Raw genomic sequence first — 26,950 nt, 5'->3', positions numbered from 1 at the left:
CATTATCAATTCCAGTTAATTTAAACGCTTAATTTTAGAGTTTGCAGGGCTGGTTTGGTTTTTTTGTTGTTGTTGTTTTTTTGGGTTTTTTTTAAGCAATCAGCCAGTTGATACCTAATAGAAAAAGGAAACAATTTAAGAAAAAAAATAATACAAATAATACTCTTCACATTTTTTTTCTTCCTCCCCAGTTATATTTTATTACTTGGGATAAGTTAGTTGCTAGGCAGCATTACGGTGTTGGTGATAGCATCTCATAAGTGAAAACTGACAATTGCAAACAGTGAAGCACTGCAGCTCTATCTAAGCAAAAGAAATCAGGATTTGCTAGTAGATGTGCCTGTGCAACAGTTTTTCTATGGACTCACTGGCTGGGAAAAATAATTCTTGATAGAACAATTCCAGTCAGAAGGGACTAGGGAGGCCATCTGGTCTGAATGATATGCTGAAACTAGGCTCAGCTATGAGATCACACCAGCTTGCTCAGGGCTTTGTCCAGTTGGGTCTTGAAATCCTCCCAAGATGGAGACTATGTAGCCTCCCCGGCAACCTGTTCCAGTGTTTGACTGTCCTCATGGTGAAGGATTTTTTTCCTGACATGAGGTTGGACCATCTCTTGTCCTCCTCCAGCTATGCACTCCTGGGAGGAGCCCAGCTCCATCATCTTGGCAGCTTTCTCATAGACCCTGGGAGTCTGTTCTTAGGTGCTTCCCAAAGCCATACCTTCTCCAGCCTGAAGATTCCAGCTCCTTCAACCTCTCCTCATGGAGCAATCACTCCAGCCTAACCACCTTGGTGGCCTAACACTGGACTTGTGTATTAACATCGTTCATGGACTGGAATTGGGCTCAGAATTGGATGCAGTATTTTAGATACAGGTTAATGAATGTCAAAGAAAATGTAATTAATTGCCTTACATGTGGTTTGTATTATAAAATATATACTTCCTTATGTATTTAAAACTTCTGCTTTTACCTGGTATCATATTTGGTAACACTTTGTTAAGTTTTGCACTACCTGCCCATACTGAGCCTCTGTGAACTGCAGGCTACTAACGGGGATGCACGCTTTCAACAGAAGGTTGGATTCTCTTGGACAGTCTGTCCATGAGCATGACTTGGCATCAGATGATGCTAGTTCTGGAAGGAAGGTTTAGCCCTTGATGCCCTGATGTACCTGCCTATGCACAAAAGAGTGGTCTTCCTTTTCAAGAATTGTGCAGACAGTGCAGGTACGCTGTTAACAAGAAAAAGCCCTTTCTTGCTTTACTATTTCACCACTTTCACCACAAATTTACTTTCACTTCTATCACATGAAAAGCAAATACAGACATTTTAGAACTTGACTGGCGTGTAACATGTATGCGAGGATAAAGTGGAAAACTTAGATATTGATAAAATTGCTGCTATAATTTTGCAAGGGGTCTGCCAGTCATTTAAAGTCCATATTGATGCTTGATATTTAGGGCTGAAGTCTGGTTTTGTTCTGATTTAGAATATTCCCATTGACCTGAAGAACAAACTATAAGCATACAGATACGGACTGAATTTGGGAGTTAATATAAAATGTTACTTTAAAGTAATGTGAAGTAGGTCAAAAGGAAAGATACGTCATACTAAATATTTACCTCCCATGTCTATAAGTCTAGAACAGATAAAGGAATTTCCTAACTCAATCTTCAAATTTCAGCATGTGGTTGAAACTGGCCATGGGGAAACTTCTCTTTAAAAGGAAATTTGGGAAAATTCTAGAAGGCTGAGATTGAGAATTCAAGAGGAAAATTCTCAGCCTTACCTATCACTTTCATTTCTGTAACATGATCCTCAAACACAAGAAATTTTTTTCCGCATAAAAGGTAATTAACAAAAAGTCTCCTAATCCTGCTTACTCAGTAAGTCCTGAAGAAAAATGGGGAATGCAATGCATCTACTTAGTGCTACATGTGTTGTTGCAGAATTTGGATAGCCCTCAAGTCCTGAGGTTTTTTTTGGGGGGGGTTAGGTTTTTTTTTTGTTTGTTTTTTTTTTTTTTTTCTGGGATGCAGTTAAGTCAGGCAATTAAACAGGTAAAAGGTAAGAGTGAAGTATTTCTAGAGTGTGCCAAAGCAGGCAAATAATGAGCGTCCTCACCTTCCCCATTTTCAGTGAGGAAAAGCAAGAGTTAGAAGGGAAAGCACAGGTTGGGGAACAACTGTTCCATCTTATAAAATCCAATTACTATTCTCCATTTACTGACATCTAACATATAAATACGTTTCCACAGCAACACGTATATTCTAATTATCCTACTGTGATTGAAAGGAAGTAAAGCCACATTAGAAATAGTGAAATTACAGGCTTTTATTTCTGAACTTCGAGCTTTATTTTTTGCTTTCTTGTCCTTTACTTTCATTAAGTGTCTGTTAAGTAGTTGAAAAGAAATGTAAACAAATTTTAAAAACATCCTAAGGAGCTGAGTTTGTTGGAAATGGCATTGTTGGAATTTGATTTACCACTTAGGAAAGAATGTGCTGCTTGATCAGAGTTCAGATATTCCATAATGAGTAAAAGAATTCATGAAATATTAATTTTGAAATAATACTTGAGCTTTTAAAAAAGGTCACAAAATGTCACTTAGAAATTCAGAGTTAAACTTCAGACCCAAAGGAAGATTTAATCACTTAGGCATAGGATACAAGTCAAAACCTACGCTATTCCTGCTTTGTTGCTGTCTAGTCCCAGGGAGTCCAGAGTCCTTAGTCGTCTTAATGGCTGTTACCACAAAGTTCTCCCATGGTCTGAAGTCCTGTTCTGCACATGCTGAGCAGCATCCCAGTCTTGCCAGGGCTCTAGGTGATTCAGACCAGCCTAGCAGCCCAGCTTTCTTCCCTCCGTCTGCTCTGTTTGCCTCAGGCTGAGAGGTGGTCTCACACTGAAGTGTATAACTGTGACAGAAATGGCCATGAAGCAACATAGAGTAAAAAGGGCAAGAGAAGACTGGTTAATGTTCATGAGTAATTTCAATTGGGATGGATTACAAAACTCATTAGTGAATGTCTGTGACTGATGTCAACATTGATGAAATAGAACAAAGGACACAGAGTATGGTTTTCAAAATCTGAAACCTTAAGGAGGATCCTAAGTATGCCACTAGCTATGTATATATTCAATTTACTTTCAAAAAGTACTGAGTACTTGGAAGAGGGGCAATAATGGTTTTCCCTGCACCCTTCATTTTTCTTAATTTCTATCTCTCCTTCGTTTTTGGTTTAATAACAAGCAGCAGGACCCAGTGCAAGACAGAGCATTGAAACCATACAAGGTGGTTGCTGTTGCCTGGGGAATCTGGTGTACATGTGTTCAACAGAGGCACTCAACCTGATCAACTTCAATTTCACCTCTTCAGAAGTCAGCAGTATCTATTTTTTAATTTACTATCCTGAAAAGCACTCTTCACTCAGAGAGATGAGAATGATTTTTCATTGTAACTCATTCAGGTAACCAGTTAAAAGATTCAAGAATCACAAAGATTCATTATTTTTATTATATTTGTCATTATTTTAGATTTTTCAAGATCACCAGCAGCAAGGAACATTGTCCCTTTGAAAAAGAAGTCACAGTTGGACCACAGAGTGAGAATTCATGGAAAATGACATGCCCATTTATCTCCTTTCTTGGCCTCTGCAACAATACTGTTAGCCTGAATTACACAAGACCTTGACTCTCTGAAATAGGTGCTAAATGGCTGAGAATGCAGTAGTATGTTGTTTAAAATGTTGCTGGCATTCGGAGCAGTCTTGCAAGCTCATGCTTAAAAACCTTATGCTTCCTTAAGGCCTCTGTAAAAGCAGGGTATTATTGCTGTTTAGGGGAATTAACTAGTAAACATTGAACAAACAAAAGACTCTACCTACTATTTAAGGTTTTAACTGGGACTCGAAAGAGTAAGCTAAGGTTTTACACTGGAGTAAAACACAATGACATCTTGATTAATGTTGGCCTATGAACTGTTTGGGTAGCTTATATTCACTACTATTCAGGCCAGCAGCTACATTCAGGCCAGCTCAGCTTTAATCTTGTTCTAACCTTGATCCTATAACTCTAAAAGCTATTTCTATCCCCTGTGTGATACCATCAGCTGTCCCAGATTCCATGCCATGTCAGCAAAATTAACACAAGGTTTTCTGTTCAGCACAGCTCTGGCATACTCTGTCTCGCTTCCTTCCAAGGATGCCATCGGCTAGCACAGCAGCGATTCTTAACAGTTGCATGCATTTCTGGACTGTTTAATTTAGACAGATTTTTGTTAACTCCATCAAGTACTTTTGTCCGTGGGTATTAAAGTGTTTTGTTGTAGATCTTTACAGGCATCTCAGTGATTGTATATTCTTGATGGAAGTGATGAAGAATCACTGGAAGCCTCTAACTCTCCACATTCCATGTTTTATATGTATTCCTTGTTTGATATGTGGGATTTTCAGCTTCTGGTTAATTTTAGAAAATTGCTATGTAAGCGAATGCCTCTGCAATGTCTTCACTTATATAAAATCATAGAATCACAGAACAGTTTGGATTGGAAGTGACCTTCAAAGTTCATCTAGTCCAACCACCCCACACTAAGCAGGGACATCTTCAGCTTGATCAGACTGCCCAAAACCACATCCAGCCTGGCCTTGAATGTCTCCAAGGATGGCACATCTACCACCTCTGTGGGCAACCTATCCCAGTATTTTACCACCCTCACTGTAAAACATTTCTTCTTTACATCCAGCCTGAATGTCCTCTCTTTTAGTTTAAAATCATCACCCCTCATCCTATGACAACAGGCCGTGCTATAAGGTCTTTCCCCATCTTTCTTATAGGCCTCTATAAGAACTGAAATGCCACAATAAGGTCTCCACAAAGCCTTCTCTTCTCCAGGCTGAACAACTCCAACTCTCCCAGCCTTTCCTCATAGCAGAGTTGTTCCATACCTGTGATCATTTTTTTATAAACCCATGGTGTTAAAATGGATTGAGTCGAAACCCAGGAGGATTATTTGACAGGTTTGGTGGTCTCTAGAATGTTTAAAGTTTAAGACTGTTCACTAGATATGCATTTTGCTTTGTCTTGTTGAAAAGAAAAAAAAAATCTTTAAAAGTAGTATGGGATGTGGTTTGCAAACCTAATAGCTTTGTTAAAGTGACAACAAAATTTAGCTGGCCACTAAGAGGCTGTAATAAAGGAGTAGGCAGAGTCCGTCTGCCTCCCCACATCAAATCAAGTTCTGTTCTGTAGCACACTATGTCATCAGAGTCATAGAATTATGGCGTATTTGAGGTTGGAAGGGATCTCTAGAGATAGAGATCATCTAGTTCAACCCGCCTGTTCAGAGCAGGGTTGCCTAGAGCCACTTGCCCAGAATCCTGTGCAGAAGGGTTTTTAATATCCCCAAGGGTGAAGGTTCCGCAACCTCTCTGGGCAGTCTATTCCAGTGTTAGACCACTCTTACAGTAAAAAGGCATTTTCTTAGTTTCTGTTTGGTTTTGATTTTTTTTCCTTTTTTTTTTTTTTCTGTTTTAATGTTACTGTAATTCATTTTGCTACAAAAACAATTCTGGCAAAGTTAAAGCTAAGATATTGCTTGCCTTAAAAAAATAAATAAATGAAAGAAACCCCTACTTCCTATGAATTACCTAGTCTAGCCCAGGGCTTGCAACTTGGTTTTTACACATATGTTACATCACACTTCTTCACAGTTCAGAAGGCTATGAAACCACAAAATAGCCACCACCAGTTTGGATAGGAAATTATACTGCTGGTTCCTCTGCTGATAAAATTGCCAGAGAAAGGTTTATTCCAGTCTCTGACCATACCAAATCCTGCTGACTTGTAATACCAGCACTAATAGCGATAGACTTAAATTGAGGTTCAAGTGCAGGTGTGTTTAACAGCACTTATTTTCTTGATTCCACATCTTTATTTGAAGACATGTCTTGTCTGACAAGTATTATTTAAACCTATTGCCTACTTTTCAAAAGGCTGTTCAGTGTTGTCAGCATGATACAGCTGCTCCTGTTCATAGCATTGTGTTGACGTCTTCTTCTCTACCTTTACTTTGCAGGTAGTGACATGAAAGTGTGCATCTACCAAGCACCTACAGTCTGAAATCTTAGTCTGAAACTCCAATATGTAGGAAAAATAGCATTTTACAAGTGTTCTAATTTGTGTAGGCATGTGTTATCCAGTAGAGAACAAAGGTCCTGAAGACTATGTGCAGTAGTGGCTGAAAAGAAGTGAGCAGTACTAAAGACAGCTTATCAGGTGCTCATTTAGAGAGTCTGGCTCCTTTTAAATTGAATTTACAGCCTCTTTGGGAACCACTTTGCTCCCAACCTCCCATATGCACCTGGGTCGGAGCAATCCCAGGCACAGCTACAGGTTGGGCAAAGAAGAGATTCAGAGCAGCCCTGCAGAGAAGGGCTTGGGGTGCTGGTCGATGAGAAAATGAACATGAGCTGGCAGTGTGCGCTCGCAGCCCAGAAAGCCAACTGTGTCCTGGGCTGCATCAAAAGGAGCATGACCAGCAGGTCGAAGGAGGTGATCCTGCCCCTCTGCTCTTGTGAGACCTCACCTGGAGTATTGTGTGCAGTTCTGGTGTGCTCAACATGAAAAGGACATGGAACTGCTGGAACAAGTCCAGAGGAGGGCCACGAGGATGTTCAGGGGACTGGAGCACCTCCTGTATGAAGACAGGCTGAGGAAGTTGGGGCTGTTCAGCCTGGAGAAGAGAAGGCTGCGTGGAGACCTCATAGCAGCCTTCCAGTACCTGAAGGGGGCCTATAGGGATGCTGGGGAGGGACTCTTCATCAGGGACTGTAGTGACAGGACAAGGGGTAACGGGTTAAAGCTTAAACAGGGGAAGTTTAAATTGGATATAAGGAGGAAATTCTTTCCTGTTAGGGTGGTGAGACACTGGAATGGGTTGCCCAGGGAGGTTGTGAGTGCTCCATCCCTGGCGGTGTTCAAGGCCAGGTTGGATGAAGCCGTGTGTGGGATGGTTTAGTGTGAGGTGTCCCTGTCCATGGCAGGGGGGCTGGAACTAGATGATCTTGAGGTCCTTTCCAACCCTAACTATTCTATGATTCTATGATTCTATGTGTGCATATGTACATATATATACATCGTAGAATGGTTTGGGTTGGAAAAACCCTGTAGTTCCATACCCCCTGCCACAGGCAGGGACACCTTCCACTCGACCATGTTGCTCCAAGCCCCATCCAACCTGGCCTTGAGCACTGCCAGGGATGAGGCAGCCACAGCTTCTCTGGGCAACCTATGCCAGCACCTCACCATATACATGCATGCATACAAACATTGTAGATTTAAATGATTAAATAATAAATCTGAGCAAAGGTTAAAATCTAATAAGGGAGCAACAAGATACTGTATTAGAGGCACATACACATAAAAGCAATTATTAAACTTCAGCCCTGGGTGCGCATTTCAAATACCTCACCCTTGGCCTGTGTAACTGTGCCTTCTCTAAATTCAAAAGGTCCACAGCCAAAAGGTGTGTACCACTTAACACCTTGACAATGTACATAAATAAAAAATAGAGCGTGATAAGGTCAACATATCATGATGGATTTCTTTTCCTGGTTCATTTGAAGGTATAGTTTGCAGGATGCTTGAAGGTCTTGTGAATACCTCTTAGCACCAGTCTGCACAAGGAAACAGGAGGAAAATGAACAGATGGCAACATTTTAGTTTGTGGGTTAACAATAATTTAGTGCCAAAAGGGAAATGCTATTGTTTAAAATGCAAAGCTTTCTATTTATTCTTCTCTAACTCCAGACTTCTGGCAGTACAATTTCTGACAATCACATTTTTCTTCAAAGTGCTCTCTTTTTGAATCTAAGGGTTTGTTTAGGGTGGTTTTGTTCTGTTTTTGTGTTTTTGAATTGCAGCACTACAAATAAATTTGAAAAGCTATCTCACAGATAGAACATATAGTCCGTTAAGCATGGACTTCAAAGCTCAAGGACTGTCAGAAATAAAGGCCTGCGAATATTACTCACCCTTTCACTAGATCCATCAAAGTAAGTCAGGTGCACGAGGTTAGCACAACTGCAAACATTCGCAAGACTGAATCCAACTGATCACTCTTAATACAGGGTTTTTACCAGATGCATTGCATGAGAAAATTCTGTAACATATTTGCAATATGAAATATACTATAAAAGGCAGAAAAAAAGGTTAAAAATTTGCTTACAGTATGCAGTAGTATAGTTATAACAGTATATCTAAATACAGGCCTTTAGATCTTTTTACATCCTAATTCTACTTGCTCATATTTTAGGGCAAGTTTGTATGTCAGACAGGGGATAGTACATTACAAAAGCAATGTTTTACATATCACAATTTCAAGACAACCTATTAAAAGAAGACAAAAGTCTTGTGTTTGTCCATTGGAATCATGTTTGATTTTAACCTGTATCTCTCCATGGAATAAGAATGTATTTTTACAAATGGAACAGTTTTGTCCAATCTCTTCTTTTATGTTTCAGTGAAAGTTTGTACTCTAACTGAATGGGTCCTTGAGTAAAACCTGGATTTACAGTCCCAAACTGGAATTTAAATGTTCTTTTGGCATCTCTGGGACCTGCACAGCGAAGTCAAATGCTTGATGATGTTTTTCTTTCAGGAAGATCACTAGCAGAACTAGTTATGTTTACATGAATCGGTAGAATTATACCCTGAAGTTCACTACGTAAAGTCAAAGGATTTTTTACCAAATCTTCAAATGTTTTCTCGAACAGTATAATCTGTGGTATACCAGATAATAAATATGAAAATAAAGTGAGAGTTATTCATCTTGAGAGAGCTGAGGGCTTTAATCTCCAATATAGGCTCTGGAACCAGTGAAAGTTTCTTCTGTCAGCTGCGTGATTTAAAAAAGCGTGTGTGTGTGTAGACTAGTACACATATATCCTACCATCTTTTGTGGTGAAGGTTTGTTTCTTTAAAGGCTTTCTATCTCAGTGAAGTATCAGGCAGTCCATAATTTCACAGGACAACCAGAGGGATCAAAAAGTGTTGCACCATTTCTGTAGCATAAGGAAATGCACATGGCCATTCCTGCCAAATTCTCTACTGTGAGGGTGGTGAGACACTGGAACAGGTTCTCCAGGGAAGTTGTGAATGCTTCAGCCCTGGAAGTGTTTAAGGCCAGGTTGGATGGGGCTTGGAGCAACCTGGTCTAGGGGAAGGTGTCCCTGCGGATGACTAGATAATCTTAAGGTCCCCTCCAGCACAAACCATCCTATGATTCTGTGATTCTATCCCTCATTTTAGCTTAGTTTTAAAGCCCTTCCAAAATCTCACACCACTCTGCCTGTTTTAATGAGGCACCAGGAAACAGCTAACTACTAATACTTTTTAATTTGCTCAGGTTTTTAATTTGTAGGTTGGCAGCCTGTAGTGTCACACAGTGCGATGGTCTGAGCAGGTAACCTTAGGGAAAAGAGAGGAGGGAGGTGCTCTGCCAGCCAGGCAGGGATGCTCCAGCTGGGAGCACTGGTCCTGTCTCTCCTCAGCGGTGCACATTTCCCACACACAGATTATCCCAAGCAGCCATCCATCAAAGGACAGGGGGATAGCACATACCTCAAATATTTACGGTGCCTGCACTTTGAGAACTAGACAGTTCATTCACATCTGTGAACGGGTCACTTTTAAAACATCAAAATAAACCATCTGGCTGCACGACTGTTTCTAATTACTTCCCTGCCTAGACTGTAAACTTCGGGGTTTGGCACCGGCCTCCCTCCCAGAGTGCTGCCCAAATCCCACTCCCAGGCAGCTAATCAGAGCCACTGCCGCACGGGGGGAGCAGCCCTGGAGCCGGGCTTGGCCAGCTTGCAGCTCTGTGCGCGCTCGGCGGGTCTGTCCGGCGGCTGTCCGGCTGTCCGGCTGCAGGAGTAGGGCAGCTTGCGCCATGTACGCACAGCGGCTGCTGGGGCTGGTGGCGCTGCTGCTGGTCACCTCGCTGCCGGCCGGTAATCTCACGCCGCCGGCCGGCCCCCTGCCCCTGCGGTAAGTCTGGCTCTGAAGGTCCTGGGGGGCGGTTGTGACTGATGTAAGAGGTGTCAGGGGTGTGGAGGCTGAGGCTGTGGAGGGAGCACTGGAGCGGTTTGTGAGCTCTTCCTCTGTCTGCTTAAAAGTGACACTGGGGGAAGCGCTCTGGGTCACTGGGAGCCTAAATAGGTGGTGTGAAAGCACTGGGGGTCATTTGCAATGCTGTATTTCATGCCCAAGGTGGAGATCTTTAAAGCTGTGAAGGGGGAAGATCTGGACTTCTAAATTCTGCTGCCCGAGCAGAGCAGGCGCCTAAGCACAAACCCCTGTGAGTTCCTGCGCAGCAGGTACACTGCGCTTTGCTCTTCTCCTCTACGAGGGCCAGCACCTGCCTGCATCTTAGAGCCAGCACCTCCTTTGCTCCAGAGCCTGCAAAATCTAGTGTTTGAGGAGTGCAGGCACTAGTCACCTGAATCCTCGGTATTCCCTTGTGTTGTGAACACTTTTTTTTTGGCCAGCCCTTTGTTCTGTTTTCCTACAGTCCAGCTCCTGATGAAGCAGTGTGTGATTTTCCCTGTGTATGATCTCTCTGTGCTCCAGTACATGGTACAGTTGCATGGCAGAGCTGCAAATCTTTAGATCTAGCATCCAGATTCTGCTGACTTTACTAAAGCCACAGCAACAAACTACACTATTGCATGGAAAGCAATGATTACTTTGGTTTTCTGATGAAAGCATGGATCCTATGTATCTGACAACCAGAAAGGTTACTTTGGCAATGTATTTTATTAGAATCAACCATAGTTTTGCTTTTTGGTATCATATATTCCTGTTAGGCTACGTAGATGTTTGGATGTATGCATCTTTTCCAAGCATCTTGGAATAATTCAGATTAAAATGTTTCATGATAGACAAACTATAGAGGTATATGTGTATATACCAGATATAGATAATGAAAAAGATGATGAACCTAATTCATTTAACATGGTCAGTAGAATACTATATAAGCATTAACACAGGTAGCAATGATATTTCTGGTGAAAGAGAAGAAAATTGGGTGAGTTGAGGCAAGTAGTAGTTTACAAGCACAGCTAAACTGGTAACATTTAAAACAATATTCTGAAGCCATGGCAGGAGTGTGGTGGCCCGTGAGCCAAGCTCTCATCAGACCAGCTCTGAGCTGCAGCCACTGGCTTTGACCACAGCTTGTTCTGTTTGCTGTCCTCTGCAGGAGTGGTTTGGGTCGTCCTTCATGCCGGCTATCCCGGACTGAGTCAGACCTCAGGTGCCGTGTTCCAGGGGGAAAGCTGTGCAGTGACAGGGGCAGATGTGAGTGTGGAGTCTGCATCTGCCAAGTGACTGAGTCTGGCAAATACTATGGTCCACTGTGTGAGTGCCACGACTGGATGTGTGAGACCTACGATGGGAAGATCTGTGCAGGTAAGGAAGCTGCAACAGAAACTCAGAAAATTAAAAGCGTATATTACAGCCAGAAATATGTTGGGAACACAGCACACTGATACAGAAGAAACACAGTTATATTTGTATTCCTGCACCATGACTCTAAATGGGATTGGGGGCACATCCAAGGATTTCACGAGATAATAGAATACAAGTCAATGGCACTCTCTTTGCTATAAAATGGGACTTCGCCCAGCATGAGCTTCATCTGCAGCAGGAGCAAAGGCAGGCGTTGCTTTGGGTTGGGAATCTCTGCAAACTGTGTTTGGAATCTAATACAGGACACAATATTGCATGTGGTTTTCATATAATATCACTGCATTTGAGTTGCTTGCCTGATGATGGCACACGGTATTTACCAACACTTTAAACTATATCTGAACAATCAGTTTTGTCCTGTAATTATTTGTTTTCTTCTGCTGCTATGAGGAAGAAGGTTGGCTGCAGCAAGTACCACACTGAGGGTGTATAAATATGAAAACTCTGGTTTTCTTGATGTAATGATGATGCTTCCAAATAGAGACTTAAGACAATGCAATTGTATTGTGGTTTCAGAGATTTCCCCACTGACACAGTATTTTTTAATGACAGATGAAATAGCATACATTTTTGGGACAGAATTTAGCCCCTGCCAGTTGTTGGAACATGTTGCTTGGTTTGCATCTAAGCATTATCACTCTTTCATCTTTCCATCTGTCTTTACTTAAGTTTCTGGGCTATTTTGGTCAGATTTTGGACATTTTTTTTTGTTTGTTTTTTTTTTTTTAAGCAGCTTAGAGTAGGATTTTAGAAAAACGCAAGGAGAAGAAATGCCATCACATTCCTAAGGGGATTCAGCCTGGAGCTTGATGTAGGGGGCCAGAAGGGTACTTCATTTCTGGTATTTGCTTCAACAGCTTTACCAGATTCACACAAACGTGTCATCTTTTCAGGCCAAAAGCTGCAATTAGGTCAATGGGAATGTTACAGGAATTCTCCTAGTAAGAGGACAATACAAATGCATTCCAGCAGTGGGTTTGGCAAATTTTGTAGGAAAAAAGAGCAACTTATTTTAGCAACAATGTAGCTAGGAATAAGAAGTCCAATAATAACATGAAAAGATCAAGGATGAGATTCTAAGAAAAATGTTTGCATTTATTACCTATAACTTTAGAATTTTGTGGAGAAACTGATTTATAGACTCTGCAGTTATCAGTGTTAATCAAGGTACATAAGAAATATTGGTGGTCCACCGATCATTTCAGTGATTTGCTGTCCCAAATGTGAATTTGCTGATCGGTGGTGTGATTTCAGTATGCTTGCTGCTGTTGCTGGGGTAATTGTATAAAGTGAAACTGAAAGTTCCTTCAATTGTAATATTCTGCTACAAACACCAGCATTATTTTCCTGTTAATGTCATGAGCAGTGGCTGCAAGTTTTGCCAGTGCTTTCGTGAAAAGGGGTGCTGACAGAATAAACAAACCCAAGAGATTTGTAACAGTGTTCAGCTTTATGTGTAGCCCTTCATGCAGCAGTTCGAAGATGTGAATGTCAAGTGATTAAGCATTTTTTAAAAACCATTTGTTGTAGCTGACACCTTTTGTAGCTGGAGTATTGAAGCCGTGCTACCTCTGAGATGTCAAATCGTTTAAATTCACTCTTCTGGAAAAAAAAACATAGTAAAAAATTCAGTACAAAGGCATGGGTAGGAAAACAGCTGTGAAGAGCCTATGGGTTTTGCTTGTTTGGTTTGTTTCTCTACAATGGTGCTGAAAGTCCCGCTGGCTTTCTTGGAGTCCAGGGCTGCCCAGCATTCTCCCTGCAGCAGAGTGGTCCTGGGTAACTCCTTTGGGACTGGGGCATGAGGTCTGGATCCAGACAGGGAAATGCCTCCTTTTGGCTGTGCTTGCCATCTTCATTTCCCACCCACGGTTTTAGTCACTTATCTTTAGGGTTGTGTGTATGTGGGTGGAGAGGAACATGGAAAAGATGGTCAGATCTAATATAACTGGCAGGAGACTTGTCCTTATATTGTATGACTAACACCCCCATCCCCAACCATTCAGTGAACCGCATCTCTGATGTTTCTTAGTATTACACTATCAAACTGATTTCCCATGTATGACATAGTTCCCTTTCTTTGCATTTTTGAGCACGTTCTTTGACTCTGCGATGAAATTGTGTTTCGTCTAGGTGAATAGCCAAAATGTGTTCCTGCAGTTCTGTTCCTGTTTCCTGTTTTGTTTTTGTTTTCCTATTTTTATTTTGTCACTTGCTGTTCTATTTTGTTGTGGGTCTCTCCTGCTGAGTACAACAATAGCCGCTGATGCGTACCACGTGCAGAACTTCTAGATGCTAATTGAATATTCCTCTAGAGAGCCATGGTATTTGAGACTAATGCTGTTTCAAGCAAGCTACTTTTCAAGCTGACAGAGTGAGACTTTTTCAAGTGACTGATGTCTAATCACCAGTGATGTTCATATTCAGAGTTGGACAAGCAGAGCTGTTTGAGTCACGAGTGCCAAAGATAACTGTGTTTCCCTGCCAGTGAGTTCAGACATACCTCTACCTCCCTCTCTTGTCCCAAGCTAAACAAAATATATGGGCGCTGAATATTCAGCTCATTATCTTCAATGCACTTCCTGGGTCAGATCCACCTTCTGGACCAGTCATTGGACACCCATATTCTGGAGAGGGAAGGGCTGAAGATAGAGAAGATTTGCTTTTTCTTATCACCTTCTGTAAGCAATGAGAAAGAGCTTCTGCCATGAGTAATGAAAAAGAGCAGATGCAAATGCCTCTGTCCTTTTACTCTCCCTTGAGACTTCTTTGCTGTGTTTCCCTTCCATGATGTTTCCAGGTGCTTTAGAGGGAATTCTCAACATTTTTTTTGGCCTTGTATCCCACTGAGATTGATAAAGCAATAGGTGATATCTCATGGAGTCAGAAACAAAGAAGAGAGAAATGAATTTCTGTAGGTCAAGTAATTGAGTTTTCTGTCTTCCTCAATGGCTTTTATATTTGCCTGCCATATCGCAGGGTGTAGAGGAAAGAAGACTCCCAATCCTGTCAATCTCTTTGCAGTGTTGGTGACATCTTTATTTTGCTATTTGCTGCTGGTCTTCACAGAAATGGACTAAGAGGAGGAAGACTGATTCAAAACCCTGAAGGATTTATTCTTTATTCAGGTCAGGCAGTGTATTTGTTGCTGTTTATTTGCAAATAGTAGTTCTAATCTCAGACAGTTTCATATTGCCTCAAGCTTTCTTAGCATAAGTGGACCCTGTGTTTTGTGTAAAGGAAAGTGGAATGCAGCACTGATTCCTATCACATCTCTGCTTGATACCTTTTTCTGTGGTTTTGCTGTAGAGAAGAAAATCAATGTTAGTGAATTTTATTTCTCTTTTTTATGCTACATTTTTTTACTGTGCTTCTGATTAATGATGATAGAAAAAGTAAACTAAGTGCAGACTTCCATGGCAAAATGGAATTGGAACACTAGGTCCATTCGTAGAGAATGGACCATGGAAATTGCCAGCTGGGACATGAGACAATATGATTGCGCTGCTCATAGTTGGTGAGATCGAGAGGCAGAAACGATTCAGTGACAGCACAGAGAGCAACATAGGAAGAAGGTTCCTGTTTGCTCAGAACTATATTGCTATTGTTTTTCCATAGTTATTAAGATTTTTCTAAACAATTTTTATTCTCGACTGAAATACCTTTTGCACCTACCATAATTGCCGCACTATAGTGGTACTGCATGATTTACCACTGCCATAAGCAGTTGCTGGGGAACTTCTGTTGCAGCTGTTCAGGCCAGTGAAAGATTTTTCCATTTCTGTTCCAAAGCTGTAGATTCCTAAGTGCTGTACCTATTTTGAGACTAGTTCAGCAATGTAATGGCAGTGTTAGTTGTAGTTTTTCACAGCCGCAAGTGTTATCATAGCTATGCGAAGGACGGAAAGATATCAATGCCATTATTTTCCACCCTGTAAGGCTTTAAACTATGCAGAGAACAGAAGTGAAAAATTACATTGACAGGGAGTGGATGCAGAGATACAAGATAAATTCAAATTAAAGTGTTGATGTAATACATAGTTATGCATCCGTGTGGTTTTATTATATATATGGCCCTATATATCCATTGGAGAGAGAAAATGGAGAATGCAATCTGGAGAACATTTTGAGCTGAGGACTGCTGAGTAGTGAACTATCTTAGTTGAGTTGGAAATGCCCTAACAACTCTACCTTTTCATTCCTGCTGAAGGGAGGTCTGACACGCTGTTTTTTCATTGAGCAACATTTCTTGCTAAAATAGTGAAGAAAAGCCAGTCTGTGACCTGCATTGACTGCCGTTTGATCCAAAGTGAAATTCAAAGCCTTGGATTTTGAGAACAGGTGTAAGTCTCTTCTCTGAAAGAGGTCATGTTTGCGAAGATTCAGCTGTGGCACATGTGCTTGTTGGACACATCCTCCTAAAAGGACCAAGTTAAAAATAGGGCAGGAGGTTACTCATGAAATTGGAGGTTGTGTTTCTTCTCTGAACTGGTTTGCTAGATTTCAGAACTTAGCTTAAGTTACATTTCCTTGTGAAGCAGGGGTGTGTAGCTGTGATAATAGCATATATACTTAGCTCAAAACAGGTCCCCCAGAGTCTAGTAGAAGTGAAATTGTGGTAACATAGCGCTCATTGTGTGCTTATTGACTTGCTAAGCGCACGAGGTCCTGGCAAACTTACAAAGCATGACTGTATTATTCTCAGCTTTATGCTGTTGGTGCCTGATCTAGGCAAACTCGAGTAGCCTATGTACATTTACAATTGCTGTAGTTCCAAATGCAGTGTTTATTCATAGCAGTTGCGAGTGAGGCATGATGAGAAAGCTCAGGAAAAGGCACTGGAGGGAGATTATTGGAAGGGAAGCATTTTAAAAGTATCTTATTAAACTATTTGCCTAGTCCTCATTTTGATCACCTTTATCTGCAGATACTAGTCATGGAAAATACATGCTAGCTTGAAAACTAAAAGTGAGTTCCTGAGCATGTGGAAGTAGAGGCTATTTGCAGCACCTAGCAGAGCTGGAATGCAGCTTATCATGCCATCACGAACAACAAAGCAGGACAGGGAGCAGCATCTCCTTCACCTTTTGTCCTTCTTTATTTTGGGTTGACAAGCTTATCTTTTGCAGAGAAAAGCAAACCTTTGCACAAGTTTTGACAATGTAAGTAAGTGTTCTGAAGTGGGTTTGAATTTTTATGTTACTCACAGGCGATAGTGAATCGAAGTCTTCATTTATTTGAAAGCACAACCTTTATGACTGGCTTTCACAGACTGAGTCATTTTATGAACATTTGAGTTTCATTATCATTAATATGGAAAAAATATGGACAATAGGAAATAGATGGTATACTTAATGTTACAGAACAGTGTATTAATGGTCTTACAGGCTCCATCAGCAGATGGGTTTCAGTAAGTGTTCTCATGACAGCCTTTGTCAGACAAACTGACTGTCTTGGTAAGATTTTCTGTGCTTATTTGAAGTTCTGTTGTTCGTAAGTGGTCCTTTAGAGGGACTTGAACTTCTATCGCTTCTGCCACTGGACTGTAGACCTTTCGGTGCAGGTGTTCCCAGGTAGTTTGTCTCGACAAGGAACGCGTCATTGATTTAAAAATTTTCCATGAGTTTTTTTAGGAGGAAAGAACACATTGCTATTGCTCTTCCAGGTAAAAAGGTGATAATTGCCTAGAAAGGACTGATGCTTGGCTTCCACGCAAACAAAGACCCCAAAGTATGTATGTGGTACTGGAACTGATTGGTGTTTTAACTGAAGTATATGGTGGTACAGGGAGGACATGTTACTTTGTGATGTACCACAGTTGTATTGCTGGAGTCAAATTTCCTTTGGAGCTGGGGAGACCATGTAGAACAAGGCAAAGGTGAAGGAGCTGGAATCTGGGGGCTTGGGGGTGATTTTTTTTTTTTCCTTTGATTTCTTTGATATTTTTTAATTTTCCCTAGAAAGAGAGGATTATTTTAGGCCAACCCACTTGCAATCCCTGCACATAGCAATAATTCTAGATTAAAAAGACACATATCCAGACCGTGAGGTATGTTTTCCTCCACTCTTCTGTTCTATGTCTGAGTACGTAATGGAAAACTGTTCTTCTTTTATACAATATTTTAAAAGGCTATTTGAAAGCTTCCTTTCCTAGTGATAGAGTGAGTCTTTATTTGCAGATAGGGGTTTGTGATTTGGAAAATATTACAGCCAAACGCTGTTGCTCCAGCTGCTGCAGTTTTATCTGGAGCACCTGGTCCCAGTATTGTGTTTCTGGGAGTGATGCAGGGGACAAGGAGAGATGTGAGTGGGCTTTGGGAGCATCCTTCCATCCCCCAAACAGACTGCCACAGTCCACCTTCCTCAGTCATGCTCTTTCCAGTCCTCTGCTTCCAGCAGCTCCAATTCTGGCAGTTCCAGGTGATATCAGTAATTTTAAATACTGGGGATGCTAACTTTCACGATCCTCAGGTAGAGACTATTGAATGCGAAAAATAGTTGGTTTTAAGTATTTTTCCTGTTTTACATGTAATTACCTATTTAATTAAAAGCATTTACTAGTTATTTAAATCTCAAAGTTGAATGTTTGACAGTTAAGAAATGCTAAATCTGACTCTCTACCACTAATAGTGTGCATTTGCACCATGATATATCTTTTCATTTTGCATTCATTACGTTTTTCTCCAGTGGACTTATACTTCAATGTCAATTGAAGGACTTGCTTCCTGATGTTTGAAATGTCAGGCTTAATTTACAGGCTTGGTAATATATTTAAAGCAAGATACAAATGTGAATAATTTACCTTAATCCATTAATTTGTCTGAAATGTGGGGAGTATATATGGTGAAGCAGTTTATTGTCAAGTAACACAGATTTCTTCATGCCTCATTTTCTCACTCCAAGTGTTTTAAACTATGTTTTGCAGAAAGTAACTGGATATTTGCAAAAACTAACTGGGTATTTGCTAAACCCAATGGTGCAGCTGATTGAGTCTCAGAAGCCAGAAGCCCTTCTGAAAGAAAGAAAACCCTCTTCCTCTTCATTCCCTGAAACACTCAGACTTATTTCTTTTCCTTTCCCTTTCGGAAATTCTTGGGTACAAGTAGACCTGGTGTATGGTTTGAATGTTTTTTCAGCAGATGAAGATACAGGCATTCATATTTGAGGGGAAAAATGAATGGCATTTGTCTGTGAACAAGACGTAAATTACATAACCCAATTCATTTCTATGCCTGTATGCTGTACTCAGTATGTGTTACAAAAGAAAAAATTAGTTGAAAGATTTTATTTGCGTTTTCAGTTGTACACCTACATAGTTTTTGCCTGTGAGCAATTCCTGTGACTTTTAAACTAGTAACGAATCTGTATGTCCAAAATACATTTCTGTTGTGAACAAGCTATTTTCCAAAGGTGTAGTTCAGAACTGAAATTTAAGCACTTTCTTCTTTCTCATATAGCAGCCTGATGATTATCTTGTTTACTTTAGGGAATCTTTGAGACAGTCAACTGTCATCTCTCTTGCGCTCTGAACAGGGCGCACTGGATTCTTAGGCACCACAAGCTGATGGTAGAATAAGCTGGTAGTGCCATGCTTATACAAGCAGGATAGATTCCCACCCTGCAGAAAAGAATGCAAGCCCCACTTCAGATGGCGTGAATGTGTCTGGTATATGGCATTGGACTGTAATGATTGCAGCAATCCAGTTCTGGTATACACCTTTCTTTGCAGTTCTTGCAACAAGTTACTAGAAGGTGTGTCGTTTTCTTCTGATACTGAAGAGAGGGGGAGCTGAGGGTCAGAGATAAAAAAATATGCCTTCTGATCATCTTAGACTGATGGTGAGACTCAGAACAGAGCCCAGTTATCTGAGTCTTGCTCTGGGACCCTCAAACTATTGAGACCCCATCAAGTGCAAGAATAAAATATAATATTGTGAAACTTATCAGTTAAGGATGTGTCAAAAATATTTTTTTCATGTTTATATGCTAAAAATACTATTTCATGCAAATAATAATGTGTTCCTTTTCCAAAGAACCATCTGTGCATTACGTACTACTGAGTTGTTGATTCCTATGTATCACTATCCAAATGAGAGCAGCTTTGATTTATGAAAACGCCCAGTGTGTTTCCAGCTTAAAGGTGTTCCACCTATAAGGAAGGATGTTGATTTGTAGGAGATCAGTTCCATAGAGAATTGGTCAGTTTGCTCATTTGCTCATCAGTTTGGTCAGTTATTGTGAAATAACTTTTATTAATCAAGCTAAGAGTAACCATTTTCAAAGATACTCCAGACTGACAGGCTTTTCAAGAGAAAGAAGGTTTTAAGTTCATGTCTGTTGAAGCTTACCATGAAAAGATTCTAGAGAAATGTTGACAACAGCAGGTGCAGTGACAAGCTTGGTAGACTGTGTTCCAGGGAGCAGTCCTCAAAATGGTGTTTTGTAAAATCATGCTTTGAAGAATTGCTGGAAAAATTCTGACCTCTCACATCAGGAACAGGGAAGAACTGAAATGGATGACAACCAGTTTCCTTTTACAAGCATAACTTGCAAAAGGTCCGAATCGTGCTGAAACCTGGTGATGTCATGACAAAAAGCCATGTGAGAACATGTTGCAGTGTGGTTCTCCTGAACACTTTTTCATAATTATGTCTTTTAATCGCTATATGCTTTACATGTAAAAAATCTGCTTCTGTGGGCCCTTTTATGCTAACGGTCTGCACTGACTTGATTCTTTCTCAATCAGTTTTTAAACCAGAGAACAAGTGGCAATGAATGAGTTATACAACTGTAGTCAGAATTACATCAATAAAGTTGAGACCTTCTGTTGCAGAATCATAGAAGTCAGTATTACAAATTTACTTAGCTTTTTGTCTGCTGCCTTTGTAGTCAGGTAAATTCTGCGGAAAGCAGATAACCAGTGAGAAATGTATTTAAAATCAGAAAATGGTCTTGAAGTACTTCATTGGAGTACTGTTGTAGGACTGCTACTTCTAACAACCATCCTTTGAAGAATTTCATTTCATTCTCACTTCTGTTTCAAGCTACAGATAATCCTCATCACAAACACAGCAGGAGTAATGAAGCACAACGCCCAGTCTGTGCTTAGGGAGAGATACATGTGTCAGCTATCACTGAAAGAAAATTGCCTATCACCTCGAGAAAGGGCAGTTTCTCTAGATGGGAATTGAGAATGTAGGAGCAATTATAGTTGAATACAACTAGTCTCCATTTATGTGGATTTACCTACAGTCTATGTTTGTGGAAATACTTTTAATGAAGCAAAATGCTCAAGTTTTACAATTATTCTTTACGTGAAGAAAAAAAAATACAAGTCAGTTTTAACTGTCTCAGCTCTCATTTAGCATCTCAATCCTGGCAGCTTCAGCCACTGCAGGTTAACTAAGGCTGGTGTGTCCTGGAGAGCTCTTGGAGCAATGTCTTTCCTGCTCCTGCTACTGAAAATCCATCTGAGAACTTTGCAGAATGAGCCAGTCTGCCTAACCTGTTCTTTCACAAACCCTAGATACAGTGAATTTTTCTTCTTCTTCCCAAACATATTCCTTTCTTTTCATTCCTAGGTCTTTATGGCACCATCTGAAGGCTGTGCTGCCATTGAATGAGACCTTAGGCTGGAGAATTGGGTGGAGAGTAAACTAATGAGGTTCAAAAAAGGCAAGGATAGGGTCCTGCACCTGGGGAGGAAGAACGCCAAGCAGCAGTACAGGTTGGGGCTGACCTATTAGAGAGTAGCTCAGCTGAGAAGGACCCGGGGGACTTGGTGATGATAAATTGACTGTAAGCAGGCAGTGTGCCCTCGCGGCCAGGAACGCAAATAGCATCCTGGGGTGCACTGGGAGGAGTGTGGCCAGCAGGTCGAGGGAGATGATCTACCTCCTCTATTTGACCCCGGTGAGGCAACATTTGGAGCACTGTGTCCAGTTCTGGGCTCCTCAGTACAAGAAAGACAGGGAGCTACTGGAGAGGGTATGTACTTTGTTAGATTTAGGAGTGGATCCTGTCACTCATCTGTACTCTTCAGCTGAAAAAGATGTTTTAGTAAAAGCAAATGGTGTGTGTTGTTTTCTCTTGTTTTTTGGTTGTTTGCTTTTTTTTTTTTTTTTTTTTTTTTTGTTTAAATATAAACAGAAGCTTAGGTTTTCTGCTGACATAAGTCTAGTGAAATCAACACAGTTGTGCCAACAGAGAACTGGTCTCACAACATTTCCTTCCCTTGTTTGACCGGAATCTCTACTCAACAGCAGACAAAAGTACAACAGCATCATACAGACCCTGTCATTTACCTGCAAATGGTAATTGTAAAACAGTAATAACAATAATGAAATCTCTAAAGTGCAACTTGGAGCTCTTAAGCTTGACAACAATTTACATGATTTTCTGTTTTGTTTTTCTTCTGTGTATTGTAGTGCTTTAATAGAGTTACATGTTAGTCAGCAGTAGTTTGACAGGGCATTTTCCAAAATAATTTTTATCCAGATGGGATGGGCAGAATTGGACTTAGCAGAAATGAGACTTTTGTGTGGAAATATTCTTATAAATGAAAACCAATATTTCAGAGTTATACTCTGCTGTATTAATTAAGGAATCAGTTACACTGACAGAACTGTCCCAAGTTTTATTAAATGGTCTGCTGATTTGGAAAGTAACAGTAAGATTCAGATTTTGTGATTGGATGAGCAGGGTAATTGTCAATCCCTTTTCCCTTCACTATCTTAATGCCTTTGTATATGAGTTCTGTGGGATTTTGTTTTATAAATAAGAAAATCCCATTTTAAATGCAACTGTTAATTGCTCAAATGTGTGTCTACTGCAATTACAAGCAGGTTATAAAGGATTTATTTACTGATAATATCCAGAAAATATAGCATGAATCCTCCATAAGTGGTTTCAAAGAGACATACCACATAGGAATTTTTTAAATTAAATTCTTACAGCATAATATTGTGGAGGTGATATCTAAATAATACAGTGACCATAGACTTCATTTTAGTTCATAGGTGCCTCTCAAAGGAACCCACAGTTAGAGGTTATTAAAATAATCTCACTCTGCCTGGGACATAATTTATCAAGCTCTTTCAAAACAAGCACATAGTTTCTCTTCATATGGGCACCTAGTTGTCTGTTTTCCTGGGTTTCAGGTGTTATCTTTGCTTTTCCTCCACTTTTTCCTGTATGAGCAATGGTTGCCAGCACCACTCTGACCATTTGGTTATCTCTAACTGACAAATAATTTCTTCTAATTCCAGTCCCATTCTTATAGCCTTTTCTGCTTTTTGGGTGGTCTCTATCTGGCCCATTTCCTTAGGACTGCTGTTCACCAGTTTCCTAATCCATTCCTCTGGCTCACAAAAGAGATGTTTCCATGAGGAGCTGAGTGGAAGTTAGACCCACCTTGGCTCTTTTTACACTTCCTGGTGGCTCTTTCTCAAACCAATGACACTTGTGTGCCGGGCCTATATTTTTGTAGTGGAGGTATGCCTTCAAGAGGAGTTGAACTGCATGAGGTATTCACTGACCTTGTAGAAGTTAACCGAAGTTGTATGAAATAAATACTGTTTCTCAGCTCATACTTTACTCATGCAGGTGTTGTTCAGTTGTAGAGGCGCCTGGTAGAATATGAATCTAAACCACAGAATCTTTAAAATAGGCATAAATCAGGTGCACACTGCTGTATCATCATTTCTCCCTGCTTCACCCCTTTCTTCTTCCTGGAGTAGGTGGCACTGCATACTGAAATTCTAGGGTTTATTTTAGTTACTCCAAATTATCTGTGCATTGCTTTTTTTTATTCCCAAGAGGGAAACTGGGTTTAACCATCTTGAAAAAGCTTGTCATAGGGAGACTGTGGAATCTGTCATTGGGAGCTTTAAGGACTGGTTGAATATATATAAATATCTGTGAAGAAGGATCAACAGACACTTGTCTGTGCCTCCGGGCACAGAAGTGGACCAGATGATCTATTCCAGAGGTCACTTTGAGGAGGATTTTCTTTGATGCTGCTACGAAACCAATTGTGGGCCTGCTGTTCTGCCTTAGTGAGGAGGACCTGTGGTAGTATAATCATAGTTTTTGTCATTATGTTGTTTCTAAATATAATAATTTATTGAAAGGGATGCATAACCATTAATTTTAACCTGTTTAAGACTGAGAACTTGCATCTTTTGCAATATTTATAATACTTTCTAAAATATGGGCATCTTTTTCACGTTTCTAAATGACCATATTTCCAAGTGACCACTACCAAGTCTCTTAAGCAGGAACAATCCTGGGAACAAGCTTGCTTGTTTAAAGTTTCAACAGAAAGGCATAAATTAATGATTTTTAAAGATAAGTGTTTGGTTGACTTCTGTAACAAGCTCAGTCATGGTAAACACTTTTATCCAATCTTTGCCATTTGATAGAAAGTTAGCAGTGGAAGCATTAAATAGAAACACTTATTTTTATTTGCTCTATTTAAATAAATGGATTCTTAGTCAACCACTGACTGTATGGTTAACTGGCAAAAAATACAAAACTGCAAGGGAAAGTGAATGGTATATATAGGATATACATTGTTATAGGATAAAATAGACCATGACAGAAATTATATTCTGGAAACTCCTTATCCTTGTTGGTCCCATTAAACAACAAATAACAGAATTCCTACTTAAACAGGAACCACATCCACTCTGCCTTTCTTTCACTGGAAGTAAATACGCAAAAATGTTTTGTCAGATAGCGAAAAAAAGGGTAACAAGTAGTAGTACATTGCTAATAACATTATAGAAATAGGACAGTTTTTTAAGTACTGCCATGAGGATATGCATTGACTATATTGTCTCAGTGCAATATTACACCCTCCAGAAAGTTAATAATCATTCTTGTGATGCAATGAACTGAACCCTGTGGTAATAGCTGAAAACATTACCTAGATTGATTACTAGTCAAAAGATGTTGCTATTGTGGGGAGCGACATGCTTCTATCAACCTGATTTCTTTCATATTGTGGGAATGCCCCTAATCAGTGAATTGCCCCTAATATCTCCTTCTTGACATTAAAAACACCCAGTTATAAACAAGGTGATGCTTATATACACAGCATACAGAACAGGTCTGTAGGAATGTTTCTTCTTCGTTCTTTCTCTCTGGTCTTTCCTGCATTGCCCTGGCACGTGTTATTCATCACACTTCTTGAGATATTTGTAGGAAAGAAATGGGGAGTTCCACCCCTCCCCAGAAAGCTTTCCCAGACTTCTCCTTTTCTCCTGCATCCAAGAAATATTAAAACATTGCTGCTTAACTTTTCCTTTAGCCCACTGTCCCCCACTTCCCTTCAGAAGAGCCTGTCCTGGAGCTATGTTTTGGTCTTGCTGATATTGTGCTAGTCAATTGTTTGTTGCAGCTGAGAAGCATTAATTTCAGAAACTGCTTTAAGGGAAATACCTGTGTTTCTGTACTGTGTATTTTATAAGACCAAATAACTTTGTAGTGTTCAAAGATTTTGTTAGGTTAACCTTAAAAGAAAAGACAATACTTTTAGGGGGTGATGTTTCTCCCTTTCTACTATGTGACAGAATTTTCACCTCACAAGTGTAGTGACGGAGGCCAGTTTTAAAGAATCCTGTGGTGTCCTGGCATAGCAGACATTCTCACCATACACTATTCTTTGCTTTTTGCTTTACATTTCCTCCTCATGTGAGTCACGTAAGTGGTTTTAAATGTCTTTTAGTGACTCATACAGAACTGCTGATGGATAGTTTCGCTAATTCTGTCCTTCCTTTAATGTCACTATATACAGTCTCTTTGCTACCTAAAAACTAACATTAGGTCATCCACTTGACACCTTAATAATAATTCCTTGCTTTCCTTAATAATAATTCCTTGCATGCTTTTTCTTTTTTCCTGTTTTTTTTTTTTTGTTGTTGTTGTAGCGATGTCAAAACCTCAAGCTTTTGTTTCTATTTTGAATGTCAGTTTAAGTTTTTAAATCCTGTTTCAAAAATGGATCAGACTGAGCATTAGGCTAGCTGCATACCTCCTAACACCTTCTGGCGAGTCTCAGAAGCCAAGAGTTCCATTCTGCCGTGGCTTATTGCTTTTTGAAAAAGAATCAAAATGCACACAGGAAATTTAATGTGGTGAAAGTGAGAAGAAGGAAAGGCTCGAAGGCTGGAAACAAATGTAAAGACTTTGTATACAAGTGGCAGCTGGAATGTGTGAGACTATATGCAGTACAAAGTGTTCCTTTGCAGGAAAATGTTATAGCAGCCACGGTTTTTAAAAAGTGAATTAATTTTGTGATGGTAACATTCACAAAATTCCTAACCCAGTGGTTTCATTCAGCCTGCAAATGAAGGAGACTAGCACCTGAGGACATTGTGCATGTGGTATAGAAAGGGAAAACTAATTTGGCAGATGCCAAAAATCAGTAGGAAAATACTAACACCATTCCAGGCAAACACCTAGGTGGGAAAATCCTATTTTAGACACTTGGATAGGCAAGATATATTTCTGGAAAAAATGTGGGAGAGAGCCAAAATAGAGGATTTTTTCGACTGCTATGCTGAAACATATTGTATTGGCATTACAAACTATGTTTTGGCATTAAAATGCAATAAGCAGGGAAATGAACACAGTTCAATGTCTTCATTTCCCCTCAGCAATAGCTTCTTCCAACGTAATGTTTTAATGATAAAGGCACTTTTGGAGTCTTTGTGATAATAGATGTCCTAGAAAAGCAATTTTAATAAAAATATTATTTCCTTCCCCATCCAAAATACTAGGATGTGTAAAATAAGCAGTTAAAAAACACTACTTGCATCATGGCTTTTAAAACTTCTAAGTTTGAAAACTAAAACAGGTGCAGTTGAAATGCAGTGTAGTGACTTATTGAGCCATCACCATCTAAAATTAAGAGTCATGCTTCTGGTTTCCATAGAGACAAATCAATGCAAAAATCAGACTGAATTTTCTGTCGTTCTAAGATGTAACACTTAAAAACAAAGATTCCTTGTATTATATTATATAACGCATCCATATTGCTTTAAGGATCATCTGTTCTGCTGTTCTTGCATGCAGTTTTTCTGTTGGCCAAGGGTACACTTCAAGATACCTGGCTTTCAAACAGTTCCAGAGGTAATGTAACAAAAATTGGTTCTGTCAGGAGTTACTTAGTCTGTAAATGCATCTTGAAATATAATATTTTTTCCTTTTCAAGATGCTGTCCTAGTGATGTATTCAGATTTCAGTTAATCTTTCTGCTATTTTCCAAACACCTAATGGTCATATGTGCTGCTTTCTGAAGGTGGTGTATTACATACCATTTACATCAGTCCAGCTCTCAATTTCTGTGTTTTCTTTTAAATTTATTTCCACCTGTGCTTTATACAACTGAGAAATTTGATAACTTTTGC

The 26,950-nt window shown here is 40.0% G+C and overlaps 1 protein-coding gene across 2 annotated transcripts in view; it reads left to right on the top strand.

The window, feature by feature from the left end:
- Positions 1-9,865: 9,865 nt before the first annotated feature.
- ITGBL1 (integrin subunit beta like 1) overlaps positions 9,866-26,950 on the top strand; it is a 135,417-nt gene continuing 118,332 nt past the window's right edge. For both annotated transcript variants that reach the window (XM_065677982.1, XM_065677981.1), the window contains exons 1-2: positions 9,866-10,055; positions 11,269-11,477. In XM_065677982.1, coding sequence (XP_065534054.1) covers positions 9,958-10,055; positions 11,269-11,477 — 307 coding nt within the window. In that variant the 5' untranslated portion in view covers positions 9,866-9,957. The remainder of the gene's footprint in view (positions 10,056-11,268; positions 11,478-26,950) is intronic.

The sequence above is a fragment of the Lathamus discolor genome, chromosome 4, assembly GCF_037157495.1.
Source record: "Lathamus discolor isolate bLatDis1 chromosome 4, bLatDis1.hap1, whole genome shotgun sequence".
NCBI lineage: Eukaryota > Metazoa > Chordata > Aves > Psittaciformes > Psittacidae > Lathamus > Lathamus discolor.
This window is presented reverse-complemented; position numbering and strand designations above follow the sequence as displayed.